The 17,942-nt window shown below is 26.0% G+C and overlaps 1 protein-coding gene across 3 annotated transcripts in view; it reads right to left on the reverse strand.

Moving 5' to 3' along the window:
• The window catches only part of LOC117174101 (unconventional myosin-Va), a 162,583-nt gene that overhangs the window by 82,135 nt on the left and 62,506 nt on the right, over window positions 1-17,942 (reverse strand). For all 3 annotated transcript variants that reach the window (XM_033362846.1, XM_033362844.1, XM_033362843.1), the window contains exons 2-3: window positions 10,436-10,860; window positions 5,822-6,122 (exon numbers count right to left, since the gene is read on the reverse strand). In XM_033362846.1, coding sequence (XP_033218737.1) covers window positions 5,822-6,122; window positions 10,436-10,860 — 726 coding nt within the window. The remainder of the gene's footprint in view (window positions 1-5,821; window positions 6,123-10,435; window positions 10,861-17,942) is intronic.

Raw genomic sequence — 17,942 nt, forward strand, 5'->3', positions numbered from 1 at the left:
TCTTGTTTATACCGAAACCATTTGAAAACTTGTAATTCTATGCAGCTTTACGAAGCCATTAGCGCCCTAAACCTCTTAAAGGGCAATTTACTTTCAGAGACCGCCTGCAATTTATAATATTTTTTTTCTGTTAAACTACACGAAAGAACAAAAAATTATAACGCACCTTCTATTAAGCTAAAAATTATGTATTAAAAAATTATTTCATCTAAAATCGCGAAACAACCCTATTATTTGAAAATCTCGGAAATTCTCTTAAATACTTCGGAATCCTTCTTAACATTCAAATCTTATAAATTCTATGAAATCCTTTCAATTCTTTCGAAATTTAAGGAAATTCTTTCAAAACGCAGATTAACCGAGATATTTGAAATTATCTTTAAATCTTTGAAATCCTACGAATCCCCTCATTTTTGTGAAATTCTTTGCAGTTTGTAGTAATATTATAAAATGCTTAGAATTTTTGTGTATCTATTGAAATTCGTAAAAAATCACTCAAAATATTTGAAATATTATTTAATCATTTAATTGACTTTTGTGCAATCCCTTGGACTACCGTAAAATCATTTAAATTTCCTTAAAATGTTTAAAAGATTTGCGACTTTTTTTAAATGATTAAAATCGTTGCAAATTCTACGAATTTCCTTGAAATCTTATTAAATTACTTGAAATATTCCACAAAAATTGGGTAGAATAGCTTTTAGGACTAGTCTGCAAGACTTTTATCGGGTCGGTTGGTGAGACGCAGTCGGCTTCTGAACGCTATTTTTTTATAAATAAATATTTGACTAATAATAAGAAACTGATGTTACGCAGTTTATAATTTCCGGTAGCTATTTTTTTCGTATTGGAATTTCGTCCTTCCTGGATTTTTTTTTTCTTCTTTTATGGGTACTTAATATTTAACCGATACTTAAACCAAACTTAATATTAATCTGCTATTGTTCTTGCAACTCGTTCACAGCTTTCTGAAATGCAAGGATGACTTGCCGATTAAAAATATATAAAGCAGGTTAGCCTTTATTTAATATTATATATTTGACTCACTTATATTACATTAATCTGAAAAAATAAAAGGCCTTTATAAGGAGATGGACTAGTAATAGGTAATGGACTTTTTTAATTTAACTAATTCCCATTTTACAATTCAATCTGTGCAAATCTCTATGTAAGAGCTTGAAGAAGGATGGAAAAGAATTATACTCCTCTAAAAACTGAGATATGCATATTTGTATAATTCAAGTTTGGATTAATTCTAATTGAAACCCCTCACATTAGCGACCAACACCTCATCGTACCTAATAACTGTAATAAAGTTTAAAAAAGTATATTGTCACGTACATAACCTCAAATTAAAATACCACTATTAAATTTTCGAAAAACAGCTTCACTTTTTTCGGGCACAGATCCTGATGAAAGTGAATACAATTCGTAACATTAAAATAAACAACAAATCTATAACCCAATACAGAAAATCATTCGCGGCGAATCAAAATAAAAAAATTACGAAAAAATACACTTTTTATAAACCAGTTACTTTGAACTTAATTTCATTGTTTTTGAGCTTATTTAATTTCCTTCACATTTATCCAATTTCACTTTACTTAATTAAAAGCAACTTATAGTTCTATTAAATTTTATTAAATTCATTACTTTTTAAATTATTGTCAGCTCTTCTTTATCGATGACTTAGAGTCTGCAGGTCACGCCGCCAACCGTATATTTTTGGTACAACTCACTGACCTCACACTACTTTCTCACTACGCACACGACCCTCTTCCGAGCAACACCATCCGCTGTGCACAAACTATAGAGTTTTAGTTAAAATCACATTTAGTTGAATCGAGATTTAGTTTGATTGTATAGCAGCTCAAAATTTAAGGTTGCCATTTTTTAACAGTTTCAGGTTATACAAAAGTTTTTTTTTTACAGAAAGTCGATTACTTTAAACGAAAACCATTAGATTATAAAGGTTCATAATTTTTTTTAATCGTATGTTACGTTAGTGTTTTATATTAAAAAATGGTATTTTAAAACAAAAGTCGTTATAATTTGACAAAGATTTAGAATCTTTTAGCAATTTAGGATGATGTTATATTGTTTTTTGTCGGAAATTAGTATGTTGCATAAAAAATTAGATTTCCAAAAAGATTCAAAACTTTTAACAAGTGCAGGTTATATTAGAGTTTTACTCAAAAATCATTATGTGAAAACAACAATCATTATAATATGAACAAGTTTTAGAATCTTCTAAATTTTTGTATGCTAGTGTTTTTCGAAAAAAATTGGTCTTTTTAATACAAAAAATAAGATTTCAAAGAAGATTCTGAAGTTTTGAGAATATAAGGTTATTTTAGCGTTTTGAACAAAACATTTGAATTTTAAAAAATTATTATTTCAACCTGATTTATAAGCCTTTGACAATTTTAGATTATGTTAGTGTTTTTCTTTGGAAATTGGGGTTTTTAATAAAAAAATCAGATTTCAAAAAAGATTCACGAATTTGAACACTTTTTGGTTATGTTAGCGGGTTACATAAAAAATTATTATTTTGTCACAAAAATTATTATAATTTTAACAAGATTTAGAATCTTTTAAAAATTTGCATTTATGTTAGAGTTTTTTGTCGGGAATTGGTATTTTGAATAAAAAAATAGATTTCAGATAAGAATAAGAAAAATTAATGATCTTAGGCTATGTTACCGTTTTTCAAAAAATGGATATTTTAAAACGAAAAATTTTAAAAACATTTTGAATCTTTTAACTTAGATTATGTTAGTTTTTTCTCGGAAATTTGTATTTTAAAAACAAAGAAAATTAGATGTCAAAAAGTATTCAGAACTTTAGATAATTTTAAGTTGTGTTAGCGTTTTACCCAAAAATTTAGAATTTTTTAAACAAAAATTATTATATATATATTTCTAAAAGATTTGCAACTTATAATAGTTTCAGGTTATATTAACGTCATACACAAAGGAAATCGGTTATTTAAAACAAAACCATTAGGTTTTGAAGATTTATACTTTTCGAACCAAAAATTGCTACTTTAAAACAAAAATCATTATAATTTGAACAAGATATAGAAATTCTTTCAATAATTTAGGATTATGTTAGTGTTTTTCATCGGATTTTTTTATTATTATTAAAAAAAATAACAACAGATTTTAAAGGAGATCCAAAAAATTTGTGCAATTTTAGGTTACGTTAGCGTTTCATACAAAAAATGGAATTTTTGCAACAAAAATATTGTAATTGAAACTAGATTCAAAATCTTTTAAGCAATTTTAATTATTTTAGTATGTTTTGTCGGAAATTGGTATTTTTGAAAAAATTCTATTTTAAAAAAGATTCACAAATATTAGGAATTTTAGTTTATGTTATGGTTTTACACAAAAAATTGCATTTCAACATAATAATCATTATAATTTAAATAAGACGAGGAATCTTTTAAGAGTTTTCGACCATATTAGTGTTTTTCTTTGGAAATTGGTATTTTTATTCACAAAATTTGATTTCAAAGAAGATTAACCCTTGGGACTCCGCACGCCCTGATAATCTAATTTGTCCCGCGTGCGGTCCTCGAGACCGCCTTCACGTTTTACACATTTCAACAATTTCTAATTAGTTTTATTTACAGTATGAGCATGTAATGAAGTATTTTCTCTTTTTAGGATGAATAAATAAGCAACTTAGAATATTTTGTAAACTTTATTAAATAAATTTTGAACGTAATGCAAATTTTGGTAAAACATATTGTATAAAAATCTTTCTGCTTGGAAAATTGGACTAGCCTCACGAGAATCATTAGCAAATCGATTCTCAAGACAAATTAGAAGAAAGGGAACTATGTAGGAACTGTAAATTCAAAATTAAAAGAATAATGCTCTTTCAGTTTTCATTCTTTTTTTCTTGAGCAAGTCTCACATGTGGTAACAGTTGTAGAATGTTTTCTACGTGCAAATTGATTACATTCGCAAATTGTTCACGGCGAAAGAGCATTAGTTCAAACGGTTGCATAGCAACAGGACGAGGGATAGCAGGAGCCGTGCCGCCCAATTCTAGGCCGTTATGAGTACACATGAAATTAACGAAAAATGCGGTCCATGGGACCGCCGCGCGGAGTCCTAAGGGTTAAGAACTTTCAACAATTTTAGGTTATGTTAGCGTTTTACACCAAAATTTAGTATTTTTATACAAAAATCATAATAATTTGAACAAGATTTCGAATCTTTTAAGAATTTTTGATTGTGTTAGTATTTTTTGTAGGAAATCGATATTTTTAATAAATAATTAGATTTCAAAGAAGAGTAACAAATTAAAAATGTATTCGGATATGATAGCGTCTTGCAGCCAAAATGTATATTTCAAAACAAAAAAACCAATATAAATTGAAAAAGATTAAATTTTTTTTGATAATTTTAGTTTATGTTCGTTTTTTCCGGAAATTAGTATTTTTAATTAAATAAAAAATATGTTGTTTATGAGATCTAGAAGATTATTTACAATTTCACAACAAAGTTAGGTTGTGGTGGAGTATTTTCCCTACAATTAGTATTTTCAAATAAAAAATCATTAGAATTAAATATAATTTTTTCGAAAAAAATAATAAATCGGATAATTCAGATAATGAAGTCTGGAATTTAAACTTTTATTCAAAAATTGCTTCATTTATAAAAAAAATATAATTTTGAACAATCTGGTAAATATTTAGAATTTTCTACGAGAGATTAGTACTTTTAATGAAAAAAAAAATATTGCAAAGAAGTTCACAACTTTTTAACGATTGTAGGTTATGTTAACATTCTTGATCAGAAATGAGTAAGTTAAAACAATTGTTGTTAAAAAATCATTAAATTTTAAGTAATAATTATAATATTTGAAGAATAATAGGTTATGTTAATATTTATCGTCATGAAATTGAAACTTTTATTTAAAAAAACACTAGACTTAAAAAAAATATGAATAATTTTTTAACAATTTCAGAGAACCTTTTTGTTTTACATCGAAAATTGGTACTTTTGAGCAAAAATCTTAATAATTTGAATAAGGTTCACAAATTTTTAACATTTTTGATTTTTTTGTTGGAAATTCGTTTTCTTAATTACAAAAAATTATATTTCAAAGAAGATTAACAACTTTTTAACAATTTTAGGTTATGTTAGGATTCTTCATCGGAAATTGATTCTTTGAATCCAAAAAGGATGGAAAAGAAGATTAAAAGTCTTAAACAATTGTTTGTTGGGTTCGTGTTTTACGTCTAAAGTTGCTATAAAAAAAATTATATTTCTATAAGGATTCACATTTTTTTTCTACATTCGGTTGTGTTAAAATTCTTTGTCAGTATTTTAATGATAACAGTTTATATTAATATTTTTTGTCGGAAATTAGTATTTTTGATCCAAAGTGCAACGGTTTGATTGTCTATATATTATAAAAAATGGTATACATTAATTTTGAAGTTACGATATCAATTTTCATTAATTTTCAGAAATATTTTAGTAAAAAAATAAATTAGATAAAAAAAGAATTAATCAATTTTAAATCCTTTATTTAGAAATTTTTCTATTTTCAAACTGATAACCTGAAATCATTCAATTTGGAACATTTTCACTTTGACATCGTCCCAAATGTGCTAATTGCTAATGATTTCAATTCTAAATTGTTCAATTTTGGATGTTTAAAATCAAAATTTTCAAATTTTATATCGACAAATATTTTAATTTCCCAGTTTTTCACGTTTTCGTCCTTATTTGATCTTTTTTCAACAAATAAATTTGGCGAATATTATGAACAGTAATTTTTTGGAATTGATGTTACTCACTTGAAAAACTACTCTAGACTTTTCTAGCAAGTAGGTTCTCATACTCGCTCCGATGATGTGATAATTTTTATTGAATTGGATTTCTATAAATTTTCCAAATCTAGAAGAATTATCATTTCTCGTTGTTTTGGCGTTTCCTATGGCTTCCATAATAGGAGAGGAGGATAATACTTTTTTCTCAACCTGCGTTTCTTTCGAAGAACCGCCCACAGTAGCAAAATACCGCATTGCATATTTTGCAGAAACCGTTTTTCCAGCACCGGATTCTCCAGAGACGATGATGGACTGATCGTGACTCTCTCTAAAAATAATTAATTTCCAGTGAAGAACTTCTCATGCAAGTTTTTTTTTTATTACAGTTTTAGGAAGCCCTGCCTTATAATTCTAGCTATTGAGTTCCACGAAGCCCTGTTGACATTCTCTCGACCACTGAACCTTATTCTATGGGTTAAACTTTATACTAAAAAAAAAAATATATAAAAATTCAAAATTTTTAAAAGGAACTCAATAAAAAAAGTTCAAATTAGAATGAAAATATTTTTAATTAGACCATTAGGTGGGTCCAAAAATTGACTGGAATTTTTTCTATTTTGATGGATATCAGCTGGAAATTTGTTCGAATCCATTTACAAATTAATCTATTTAAACAAAATATATCTAGAGGTGAGTCAAACTCCATAAAGTTTAACAAGTATTTCCCATTATAAAAAAAAATGTTTTTGTCAGAATGGTCAGTATTAGCTCAATCGAGTTGAAACTCAACATTTCTCTTCAGGATTAGCTAGAGAATACGAATAAAATATTCCCTATTAAATATCTACCACGTAATTCTCTTTTATATGGTCTCAAAAAACCCATAAGTGAAAAAATGCTGTTTGCGAGATTTTGGCCCTGATTATAATTTTTTGGCTGTTAAAAAAAATGCAAATTGTCTCTAATACATAAAATACTAATTTATACTGTTAATTGGATGTTCAGATAAATTGTTTAAACAATTTCTTATTATTCTTAGCAACTTTAATTTAGAATAGAGATAGAAAATCACGGTTTTTTCAAAAATTTTGCACTTTTGGTCATATTTTCAATTAGAGTGAAATAATAGTTAATTAATATTAACAAACATAATTGTTCAAACAATTTATTGTTATTAATGTTCTTTTTGAATAATTCTAGAAATTGCGCTTTTTTCTGAAATTTTCAATTTTTTGTTACTTTTCACCTGCAGTGAGTTAATATTTAATTCAATTTAGCCAAAATAATTTTTTAAATAAATTATTATTGTTTATAAGAATCTTTTCTTAGATAAGTGCTATACATTTCCTGCCTTTTTTTCTGTAATGTTTAACTTTTCTTTGCCTTTTCAGTTATGAACGAATAATAAATAAACATTAGGGAGATAACTATTTAAACAATCTATTTCTTTTCTGTAAATATATATTTTTTTTAATAAAATAGACATTTAAAATATGCTTTAAATTTTCTAGATGGATCCCAGGGATTCCTCAGTGAATCTAGTGAGAAGGGGGAAAGGGGGAGGGGAAAGGGGCTGATATTAAAATATGTCCCCTCACTTTCTCCTAATAATTCCCTTGAATGATTTCGTCTTTTCTTTAAGATAGAATTTTTGATTGAATACATTTTGTTTAATTCTGAGAAAAAAAACTAAGAAGGCTAAAAAGTCCAAGCAAAAGTAAAGATTTCAGAAGCAAAAAATTTTCTAGCAATACTTTAAGAAAAGATAGGGATAAATAATAAGCAATTGTTTTAATAAGCGTGTTTGTTAACTTGCAGTAATTATTACCTCAACAAGTAAAGAGTAGTGAAAAAATTGAAATAAAAAAAAAACTCAACTTTTTAGCCTGTATCTGAGAAAAGATAGTTATAAAGATTAATAAATTGTTTAAACAACTTTACTTGTTAACTTGCATTATTTATTAATTTACTAAGTAAAAAGAGGGTAGAATTTGAAGATATTAGAAGAAACCGTAACTATTTAACTTTGATAAAGAATAAGATACTTATAAGCAATAATAATTTGTTTAAATAATTATTTTAATTGAATTGAATTAATTATTAAATCATCCCCAGCGAAAAGTAGACAAATAGCTAAAAATTTCAGAAAAAACCACAACTTTCTAGCATTATTTGAACTGAATATTATTAAAATTAATAATAAATTGCTTAAACAATTAATTTTGTTACCTGGCTCTAATTTGAAATTGGACAGAAAGTGGAAAATTTGTGAAAAACTGCAATTTCGTAGCATTCTAAGAGAATATTATGAACAATGATAACAAATTGCTTGTACAATTTATGTAAACATCTCATTAGGAGTAAAAAGTAGTATTTTATGTAATACACAAAATTTGCACTAAAAACACTAAAAACAATAATTAATGTCAAAAACTCGCGAAACCGATTTTTTTACTTTTGAGGTTTTTGGGTCTCTATAAAATAGACTTATGGAGGTGATATTAAATAATAAATATTTCATTTTGCGAACACAAATTGAGATCAAAATAAAATGTTCAAATCAGTCAATATCTTTACGTCGCGCATGACATTCCAAGTTTAATTTTTTGATAAATTTTCTATGAGCTAAAAAAATGAGTTTAAACTGAAGAAATATGAAATTATAGTTATAAAACTAATTTTTTTCGACATATTAAAATCTGATAAAAATCAGGATCTTGCAGATCATGAACAAATTTTGTTCTTGTAGCGCAGCAGAATAATAGTATGGTTAAAAGCTTTTGAAGAAATTTAAGGTACTGTACTTCTTTAAAACTGCTTTAAAAATTGGGGGGTTCGACCCAACCTAATACAGAAAAAAATTCTGTGATTAAAATAAAATTTCTTTAAATTAATGAAAAATTTTCATTGGCAAATAACCAAAGAAAAGGTTCTTTAATTCAAAGGAGTTTCTTCTCATTTAAAGAAATTTATTGGGCTAAAACAATTTTTTTTTGGTTCAAACTAAAATATTTCTTAAAAAAAAAATAAATTGTTTAATTTTAAAGTTATTTTTGGTTAATTTAAGATAATTATTTTTCTAAGTGAATCCTTAATGATACGCACAGTTCTGTTTCAAAAAGAAAACTTCAATAATTTTGCAGTGTTTAATTCGAAGCTTTCAAAATAGAATAATTTGAATTTGAAAGCGTATGGAACTAAAAGATTTAATTTCAAAACCTTAAAAATAGTAAAATTTCAAATAGAAAGCCTTAACAGTCAAACCATTAAGTTTGTCTATTTTGAATTTTGAATCTTTCGAAATTGAAACATCTTAAATAAGAGGCGTTTAAAATCGGATATTTTAAAATTGAAAGTGTTTTAAATGGAAGAAATTTGAATCAAAAGAATTTAAAATTCGGTTATAGCATTCACGATTTATTAGATGTTTAAATTGAAAAATATACCATTTTTAGCTCTTTCAATTCAAAATCTCAATACTTTCAATTGAAAATTCTTCAGTTCCGAACGTTTTGAATAAAAACCGATTTAATTTCAAACGCTTTGAAATTAAATCGTATTTTTTAACGGTTTAGATTTAAAATTAAAAAATCTTCTTTATCTTCCAATTTAAAATTACCAACTTTGAATTGAGATGCTAGTCAATGCCTGTTCAGAACAAATATGGAAAATCAAAAGTTTCCTCTTGAACTCAATAAAAATGCTAAAAATAAAAAATCACTTATTTAAATGTAGAAAAAATAATTAATAACCAAAGTTTTCTGCTTTCCAATTAGATAAAAATCTTGAAAATAAAAAAATATTTCTTTTCTAATTCTGAAAAAAATTTTCAACGAAATTTGCTCCCTTACAAGTCGATAAAAATGCTATAAAAGAAAAAATATCCCTTGTTCAATTCAACAGTAATTAAAATTCGAAATTTTCTACCTTTTAACTCAATAAAAATAAAAATAAAAAATGTCTTTCTTACACTTTAAAATAAAACTGAAAATAAACAATTTCTTTCCTTAAACTCATTACAATTGGTAAAAACAAAACAAAGACCTTTTCCAATTCGGAATATAATTTAAAACTAAAATTTCATCCCTTAAGAACAAAATTTTGGAAATAAAAAATTATCCCTGCAATTCAGAAAAAATGGCCATGTTTTTGGGAAAATTTAATGCACGCCGTTGTTTCAATGCGTTCCATCATCCGGAAATTCAGCGCGTACATGTTTAACGTTTGCGCAACTATTTACTGAAATTGTTGAATATACTGTGATGAATGGACAGGTGCGTTGAAAATACATTTTTTTGACAATGGCACAACTAGGTACAAAATATGTCCGGAAAATGTCCGACCTTTTGCTCAACTCTGTACCTAGTTGTAATATGGTCAAAAATAAGTATTCACAACACACGTGACCATTCATCGCAGCTTATACAGCAATTTCTGGTGAAACGCGGCCTTACATAACTTCAGCAACCCCCATAAAATGCGGACCTGTCTTCCTATAATGTATGGCTGCTTCCTAAATTTAAGTATGGGGCTACTGAAGTCACGCAAGGCAGCGTTTCACCAGAAATTGCTGAATAAGCTGCGATAGATGGGGAAAATTCATAGCAATTAAAACCATAAAAAATTAGTTGGATAAATTACCTTTCCAATTTGGTGTAGGCTTCTTCTGCGACCGCAAATATGTGGGGTTCCAGGTCACCCATGGCTTGGCCCCTATAGGCCCAAATTGTATCGTTGCCATATATGGGCAATTCATTGTAAGGATTAAAGGCAACGAGTACTATTCCACAATAAGTATAGATGCAACGCCTCTGAAAACGAATCTGCAAATTATATAAAACCGCAGGTTCGTGAAGAAACGAGAGAGAAGTTAGATTGTTTTCTCCTATAAGGATGTCTGGATTTCTCAATGGCGGAAGGTCGGCATCACTTTTGATTTCTAAAACTTTTGTCTGATTCGATTCTTCTGTTTGTATTTCCAAAGTTCCTTTGTCGGATTTGTAATCTTCCAAAAGATATGCGCCCTCCCAAACCTTCTCCGGATGTGGTACCCATACTTTCGCATCCTAAAATCAAAAACAGAAAGAAATGGTTAATTACTAAATTCGCTTAATTTAAGAATAAATCAGGCTGTCTACTTCACCGGGAAATCGGGAAAACCGGGAAATTACTTCTAAGTTGGAATATGGTATTTGTGAAAAATTATAATTCTCACTCGGAATAGGCAATTTTTCAACAGAATTCTGAGTTGAGACAGGGAATTCCCGTCATGAATTGTGACGAATTCTGACTTGGAAGAGGGATTTAAAAAATTATTTTCTTCTTAGATTGTAATTTTGTTCTCAAAATCTCGCGCTTCAGGCCAAAAGCTCCCTGTTTGAAGTCAAATTATAATTCTTTGCGGAAACTCTCCCAGTCTCAAAGTAAAAATGATAATTCTTCACGGACATTCGCTGTCCCGTAATAATTTTTGGTTTAAAAATATTTGTAAATAAGCATATGAGATTTCTTGATCAATTATAGGCCAAGGTTTTATAATCTCCTTATGTAATAAAAAGTGCGTTTGAAAGAAAGCAAAAGTTAATTTCAGGGTATAATTTTATCATACTTTCTAGAATCTGGATAATAGAAATTTTCTAGCGAGACGCTTGCCGATCCGATAAATTTCCGTTTATTTAATTAAGAAATCACTAAATGCATGCTGAAGATTCTCGATAACTTCCTTAAGAATCATGATTACACGGTTTGATGATCATCGTGTGCGGGCAATACTCATTACACAAGAAGAAACTTACCGGGCTAGATACGTGAATCGTGGCTGCCACAGCAATTTATTTGTTTAATGTTTAGGTTATTATTATTATTATTATTATTATTATTATTATTATTAATTTAGCACTATGAAATTAATTCTTAATTCTCAATAATTCAATTTTTTAATTAAAAATTGTTGCTGTAATTTAATTAAGTCAAGAGAAATTTAGAATTCATTCAGTTTCTTTTTCTACTGATCCAATTAATTATTTAGGATTAGAAGTATTACCTAATACTAATACTGAAATGATGCCAGTACCAATCATCGAGAGAAAAGGTGTTCAAATGATTTTCAATTTCTTTTGTACAAAACATTTGAAAAAAAAAATTATTTGAGTTTTAATATTTTTAGAGTTAAATTCTTCTTTGCCCGTCCGTCTCACTTTTTCCTGCCCTCCCCCCTCCGCCCAGGCGAAGAGGACAGGAGATTTCGATGAGAATTTCAATAATAATTATTTCGAGGAAAATTATTTCGATCACAATTTGTATGAGAATTTCTATAAGCGAATTTTTATTAGAATTATTTCGATACAAATATGGATGAGAATTATTTCTATAGGCCTTTCGATAAGGATTATTTTGATGAGAATTTGGATGATGATTTTTATGAGGAATTTTAATCAAAATTAATTCTAGGAGCATTTCAATGAGAATTATTTTTATGAAAATTCGTATGAGAATTTCGATTAGAATTATTTCGATCAGAATATTGCTGAGAATTATTTCCATGAGGATCATTTGGATGAGAATTTTCATGAAAATTATTTTTATGAGAATTTCGATTAGTATTATTTCCACGCGGATTAATTGGATAAGAATTTTGATGAGAATATAGATAAGAATTATTTCTGTGTGGATTTCGATAAAAATTTTGATGAGAATAGGATGGAGTGGAATGAGAATTTCGATGAGAATTTTAATGAGAATTATTTTTATGAGAATATAGATGAGAATCATGTCCAGGGGAATTTCAATGAGAATTTTGATGAGAATAGGATGGCATGGGATAATAATTTTGTTGAGAAGTATTCCAATGAGAATTTTGATGAAAAATACGTCTATGAGAGATTCGATAAGAATGATTGTTATGAGAGTTTCAATAAGAATTATTACGGTAAAAATCATTTGAATGAGAATTTCGATTAGAATTATTCCGATAAGAACATATTGCTGAAATCGTTTCTATGAGAATTATTTCGATGAAGATTTCTATGAGAGAATTTTAATTAAAATTATTTCTATAACAATATTGATGAGAATTGTTTCTATGAGAATTCGCTTGAGAATCATTTTTATGATAATTTGGATAAGAAATTTTTATGAGAGAATTTAGATTAGAATTATTTTGATAACAAATTTGATGAGAATTATTTCTACGAGAATTACGATCAGAATTATTTTGATGAGAATTTTTATGAGAAAATTTCGATTAGAATTATTCCGATAAGAATATTGCTGAGAGTTATTTCTATGAGAATTTGGATGAGATTTTTCTGAGAATTATTTCGATGAGAATATAGATAAGAATTATTTCTATCCGAATTTCGATGAAAATTTCGAGAAAATATTGATGAGAATTTCTTAGAGAATTTGGATTAGAATTTCGTTGAGAATTTTTAAGAGAATTATTTCTATAAAAATTTCGATGAGAATTATAACGATTGTACTATATTGAAAAGCTTTGTTTAGTATGAAATAATAGTCAACAAGACTTTTAAAATTTGCATTAATTAATAAGTTAATAAAAATATATTTTGAAAAAAAAAAAATATCAATTTTTTTTAAAAACTGGAATAACTTTGGAAATGGTCAATATTTTTAAATCAAGAGTACGAATCCAATAATATTCCATTAATATTAATTAATAAGTTAATAAAAATATATTTTGAAAAGATATAAAATTTCAATTTTTTTGAAAAACTGGAATAACTCTGGAAATAGTCAATATTTATACTCCATTAATATTCAATTAATCGAGCTGAAAATTTCCAGAGATCTTTCTTGAATAGAGTGTAAAAATGCCTCGCTGAAAATTCTTTCAACTATAAACTTCCCTCGATACTTTTTGTCGGCGAAATTAAAAAGGTGGTTAACTTCCGGTCTCAATTTGCAATTAAATATTATTAAACAATAGACATTGGTAGAGTATGCAGTGTCTATATACCAAATTTCAAACAATTTTAATAATATGTGACTGAGTTATGACATTTTGTATTAAAAATAATAATTTTATTTAGATAACAATTGTTTTACTTCATTGAGAATATAATTAAAAACGCTTCTCGGAAAAAAATTCAAATAAAAAAAGTTCCGTATATTTAAAGAGATAAAAGAAAAAAGCGAAAAGATAGTAAGGAAAGGGGAAAATAGATAAGAGGAATTTTTTCGAAATAGGGAAAAAGGGGAATAGGGGAAAAATTGTGAACACTGAGACTATAATTTGTAATTAAAAAATTTTTTGAATTGCAATGTAAGTGAAATAATTTACGAAGTTGTAAACATTGAAATCGAGATTGGCTTGTGGTGTAACATGATTCACTTATCATAATGAACATATTCGCTTTCTTTGGCCTCAATAAATGTGATACATATGTCAATGATGAAGCGATTCAGCGGGGTTTGCGGTTATAGATCCACGGGTCAAAGCTGTTAGATGGGAAAAATGGAAATATCACTCATTTTTATTTTGTACCGTTACAATAATCACTGTAATGAAATTCGGTTCATAAATTCTTCTACGTTCCAGTTTCGTAATTTTAACAGGCTGTATAGTCGAAACTAAGAATTCTAACGGGATCTTTTCTTGTGTCATTTCCAAGGAGCACCAAAAGTTTCAATTTAACTGCCCGGATTAGCATGGCTATGATATTTGAAATTATAAATGCCCAGCAGTAAATGTAGGAGCTACAAATTCCCCTTTATGAAGCGATTTTTTTTATTACTCATCATTAAAAATATAAATAATATAAAAATCAATTATTACACCAATTTTTTAATATTAGGTGATTTCAATATTTTGAAAGATTAATAAATAATTACAAATTAAAAGCGCTTGAAATTAAAAATACATATTAAATTATTTTGCATTAAAAACGTTCCAAATAAATCAATTGTAGTTTAGGTAAAGTTTTGAAAAATGTTTCTCATGGAACGACAGAAAATGGACTTGCTTCATTTATAAATAAAAGCGTTTAAAATTGAATAATTTGAAATTGAAATGTTTTTTATCAGAAGCTCTTAAAATTAAAAAATTCCAGACTTGAATTCATAGCGTTAAAGACTGAACATTTAATTTGAAGTGAAGAATTTCAAAACTAAACGATTTCAGAATAAAATTTCCAAAATGTAGGAATTTTAAAATGTTAAAAAATCAATAATTTTAGATTATAATTATAAAATTGGATCACTTAAAATTTCAAAGGGATTTAAATTGCATTATTGTCAATTAAAAGAATTAAAAAATAAATAATTTAAAATAGAAAACTCTCGTATTTAAATCATTTTTAATTCGAAGCTTCTGAAATTCTAGAATTTTACATTTTGATTACATAAAAAATACAATTTAATATTAAAAAGAAATAGACAAATTTTTCTTAGATCAAAAAATAAATTCACCGTCATTTCACCATTCTAAATGAAAAATTGTCAATTCTAAAGCTTTAAAATTAAATTGCATTAAAAAACGTTCAAAATCCAAAGTTATTTCAAATAGAAAACAACAAAAATGAAAAACTTTCTCCTATGAAACCTTGAAACTAAAACGAATCCGAACTTTATTTAAAATGGAACCCATTTTTCGTCACAAAACATTGTAATATTAACATTTTTTCATACCAAAATGATACAATATTAAATTATTTTAAGGTAATTTAAATCGTTTGAAAATTAAAAATTTTCAAACTACTTTTCAAAATTTAACAATTTCAATTTTAATCTCGAAATTTAGAAATGGTATTATTTCTAATTGAGAGTTCAAAATTGAATAATTTAATATTGAAAAGTCTTAAATTGAAATAATTTTTAATTCAAAGCTATTGAAATTTGTCAATTTTAAATTGAATGTTCCAATATCAAAGTATGTAAAATTCTACAACTTTAAATTATTATTACATACAAAAACGTTATAAATTAAGTAATTTGAATTTGGCAAAATGAAAAAAAATTAACTACAAAACCTTGCAAATCGAATAATTTCGAACTTCATTTGCTACTTCAACATTTTAAATTATCAACATATTTTTATACTTTTTCAATTTCAATTTTTATTACAAAATTAAAACTAATGGGAGAGACGAATTGAAAATTCATTGTTCAAGATAAAAATTCAGAACTGCAGAAATTTATAAATAAAGAAACTTTTCAATTACTCAGGTATCAATTTCAAATATGCAGTTCAATTGAGGATTTCAATATAAAATGTTTATATTTTGGAAGATTTAATACTGAAATTGTCCTAAACTTTGTTATATTTCAATTTCAAACTATAAAATTTCGAAATTTAAAATTGGAAATCTCCTACAGTTCAGAAATTTCAAACCAAATATTTTTGAATTGAAGATTTTCAAGCAAAAAACTTTAGTTTAAAGGCCACAAAGATTAAACTGTTTTAGTCTTGCGAATTGAAATTATAGATTTTGTCAACTAAAAAATTCTATTTTTGTTAAAAAGAAAAAAACAATGTCATTTTTATTTGTTCAAAATTACAGAATTTTAAATATTTTGAATTTTTTAAAGTTTAATTTAATCTAAAAACGTTGCAAATTATACCATTGATGATTGGAATCTTTCAAAAGTGTATGACTTTATATTCAAATATTTGGAATGATTAACATTTTTAATGTAATATCTTAAAATTTACAGATTTTCAGTAGAAAATTCAAAAAAACGAATCATTTAAAATTGAAAAATATTCGATTGGAGAATTCGAAAAACAGATAAAATTTAAGCCATCTAAAATTGATACCTGAGTAATTGGATAATTTCCTTTATTTTAAATGGTAAATTAAGTGCTCTAAATTTTAATGTTACAAGCTAAATACTCAATATAGGATAAAAAGAATAACAATAAATATATCCAATATTAATAAATATTCAATCCTTCCCTTATATGAGTTTTAATTTTTTAATGAAAATTGAAATGGTTAGTTTTTTAAATTTATAATTAAAAATAATTTTAAAAAATTTTTAAACAATTTACATTCACCTAAATTAATAGGGAAAAATTGAATATGCGAAAGTAAACATAAGATAAATATAAAGTAAATATAAAGTAGTAATTAAAATTGAAATGGTTGAATTTTAAAAAGTATAATATAACTTGAAATCTATTAATTTGTATACGGTTTAAATTTCCTTGAAATAATTTAAATTGATAGAATTTGTGCATAAAAAAAGTATCAATATCACATTTTTTTCAGTTTTGAATTAAGTATGGATTAGTGTAATTATCAATGTTCTGTAGTACAAATTTTTCATTATATGGTTCGCGTTTAAAACTACTTTTCAGTTTAAAAGTTTTTTCAGAATAATTCCATTTTAAGGTTTTATAATTAAAAACTTTTTGATTTTGAACGGTGAAAATGACGGTGAATTTTTTTTCATGGCAAAATTTCTCTAATCAATTTTATTATTAAATTCTATTTTTTTATGCAATAACAATAAAAAATTCTAGAAATCCACAAACGTTTACTTACAAATTTTTAAATTAGTTTTCAATCTGAAATTGTAAAATTTTAATCGCTTCAAATTTAAAATTATTTATGTTCAAAAGTTTTCAATTCTAAATGATTCAATTTTGCACGCTTTTAATTAGAAATAATAAAATAAAAATTTATTTCATTTTTGAATTATCCGATTTTCAAAATTCGAATCCGAAAATATTTAATTGTTTTAAAATTGCTGCCCTAAATATACAATTTTACCCTCGTCTGAAATGTTTTAATTTACACAGCTTTTGATTCAAAAAATTTTAAATCTAAAGACTTCCAATTTAAAATTATTTAACTTTAAAAAATTTTATTTGAGAATAATGCAAGTTTAATTCCTTTTCATTCCATTTACGTATTGTCTTTTTTTGAAAATTGTACGTAATCTAAAATTGTTTGAGTTTAAACGTTTTCAATTTACAATTGTTTAATTTTCTTTCAAATGCTTTCAATTTGAAATTATTCATTATTAGTTCTTCTTTTAAAAATGGGTAAGACTTAATGTTCAAACATTTGTTTAATAATGCATTTTTAAATTATTTATATTTTTAAAGTTAGGAAACAAATCAAGAATCGTGAAAATTACTGCTTGACTTAAATATTTTCATCCCTGAAACTAAAATTAAAGG

The sequence above is a fragment of the Belonocnema kinseyi genome, chromosome 6 (assembly GCF_010883055.1).
Source record: "Belonocnema kinseyi isolate 2016_QV_RU_SX_M_011 chromosome 6, B_treatae_v1, whole genome shotgun sequence".
NCBI classification, from domain to species: Eukaryota; Metazoa; Arthropoda; class Insecta; order Hymenoptera; family Cynipidae; genus Belonocnema; species Belonocnema kinseyi.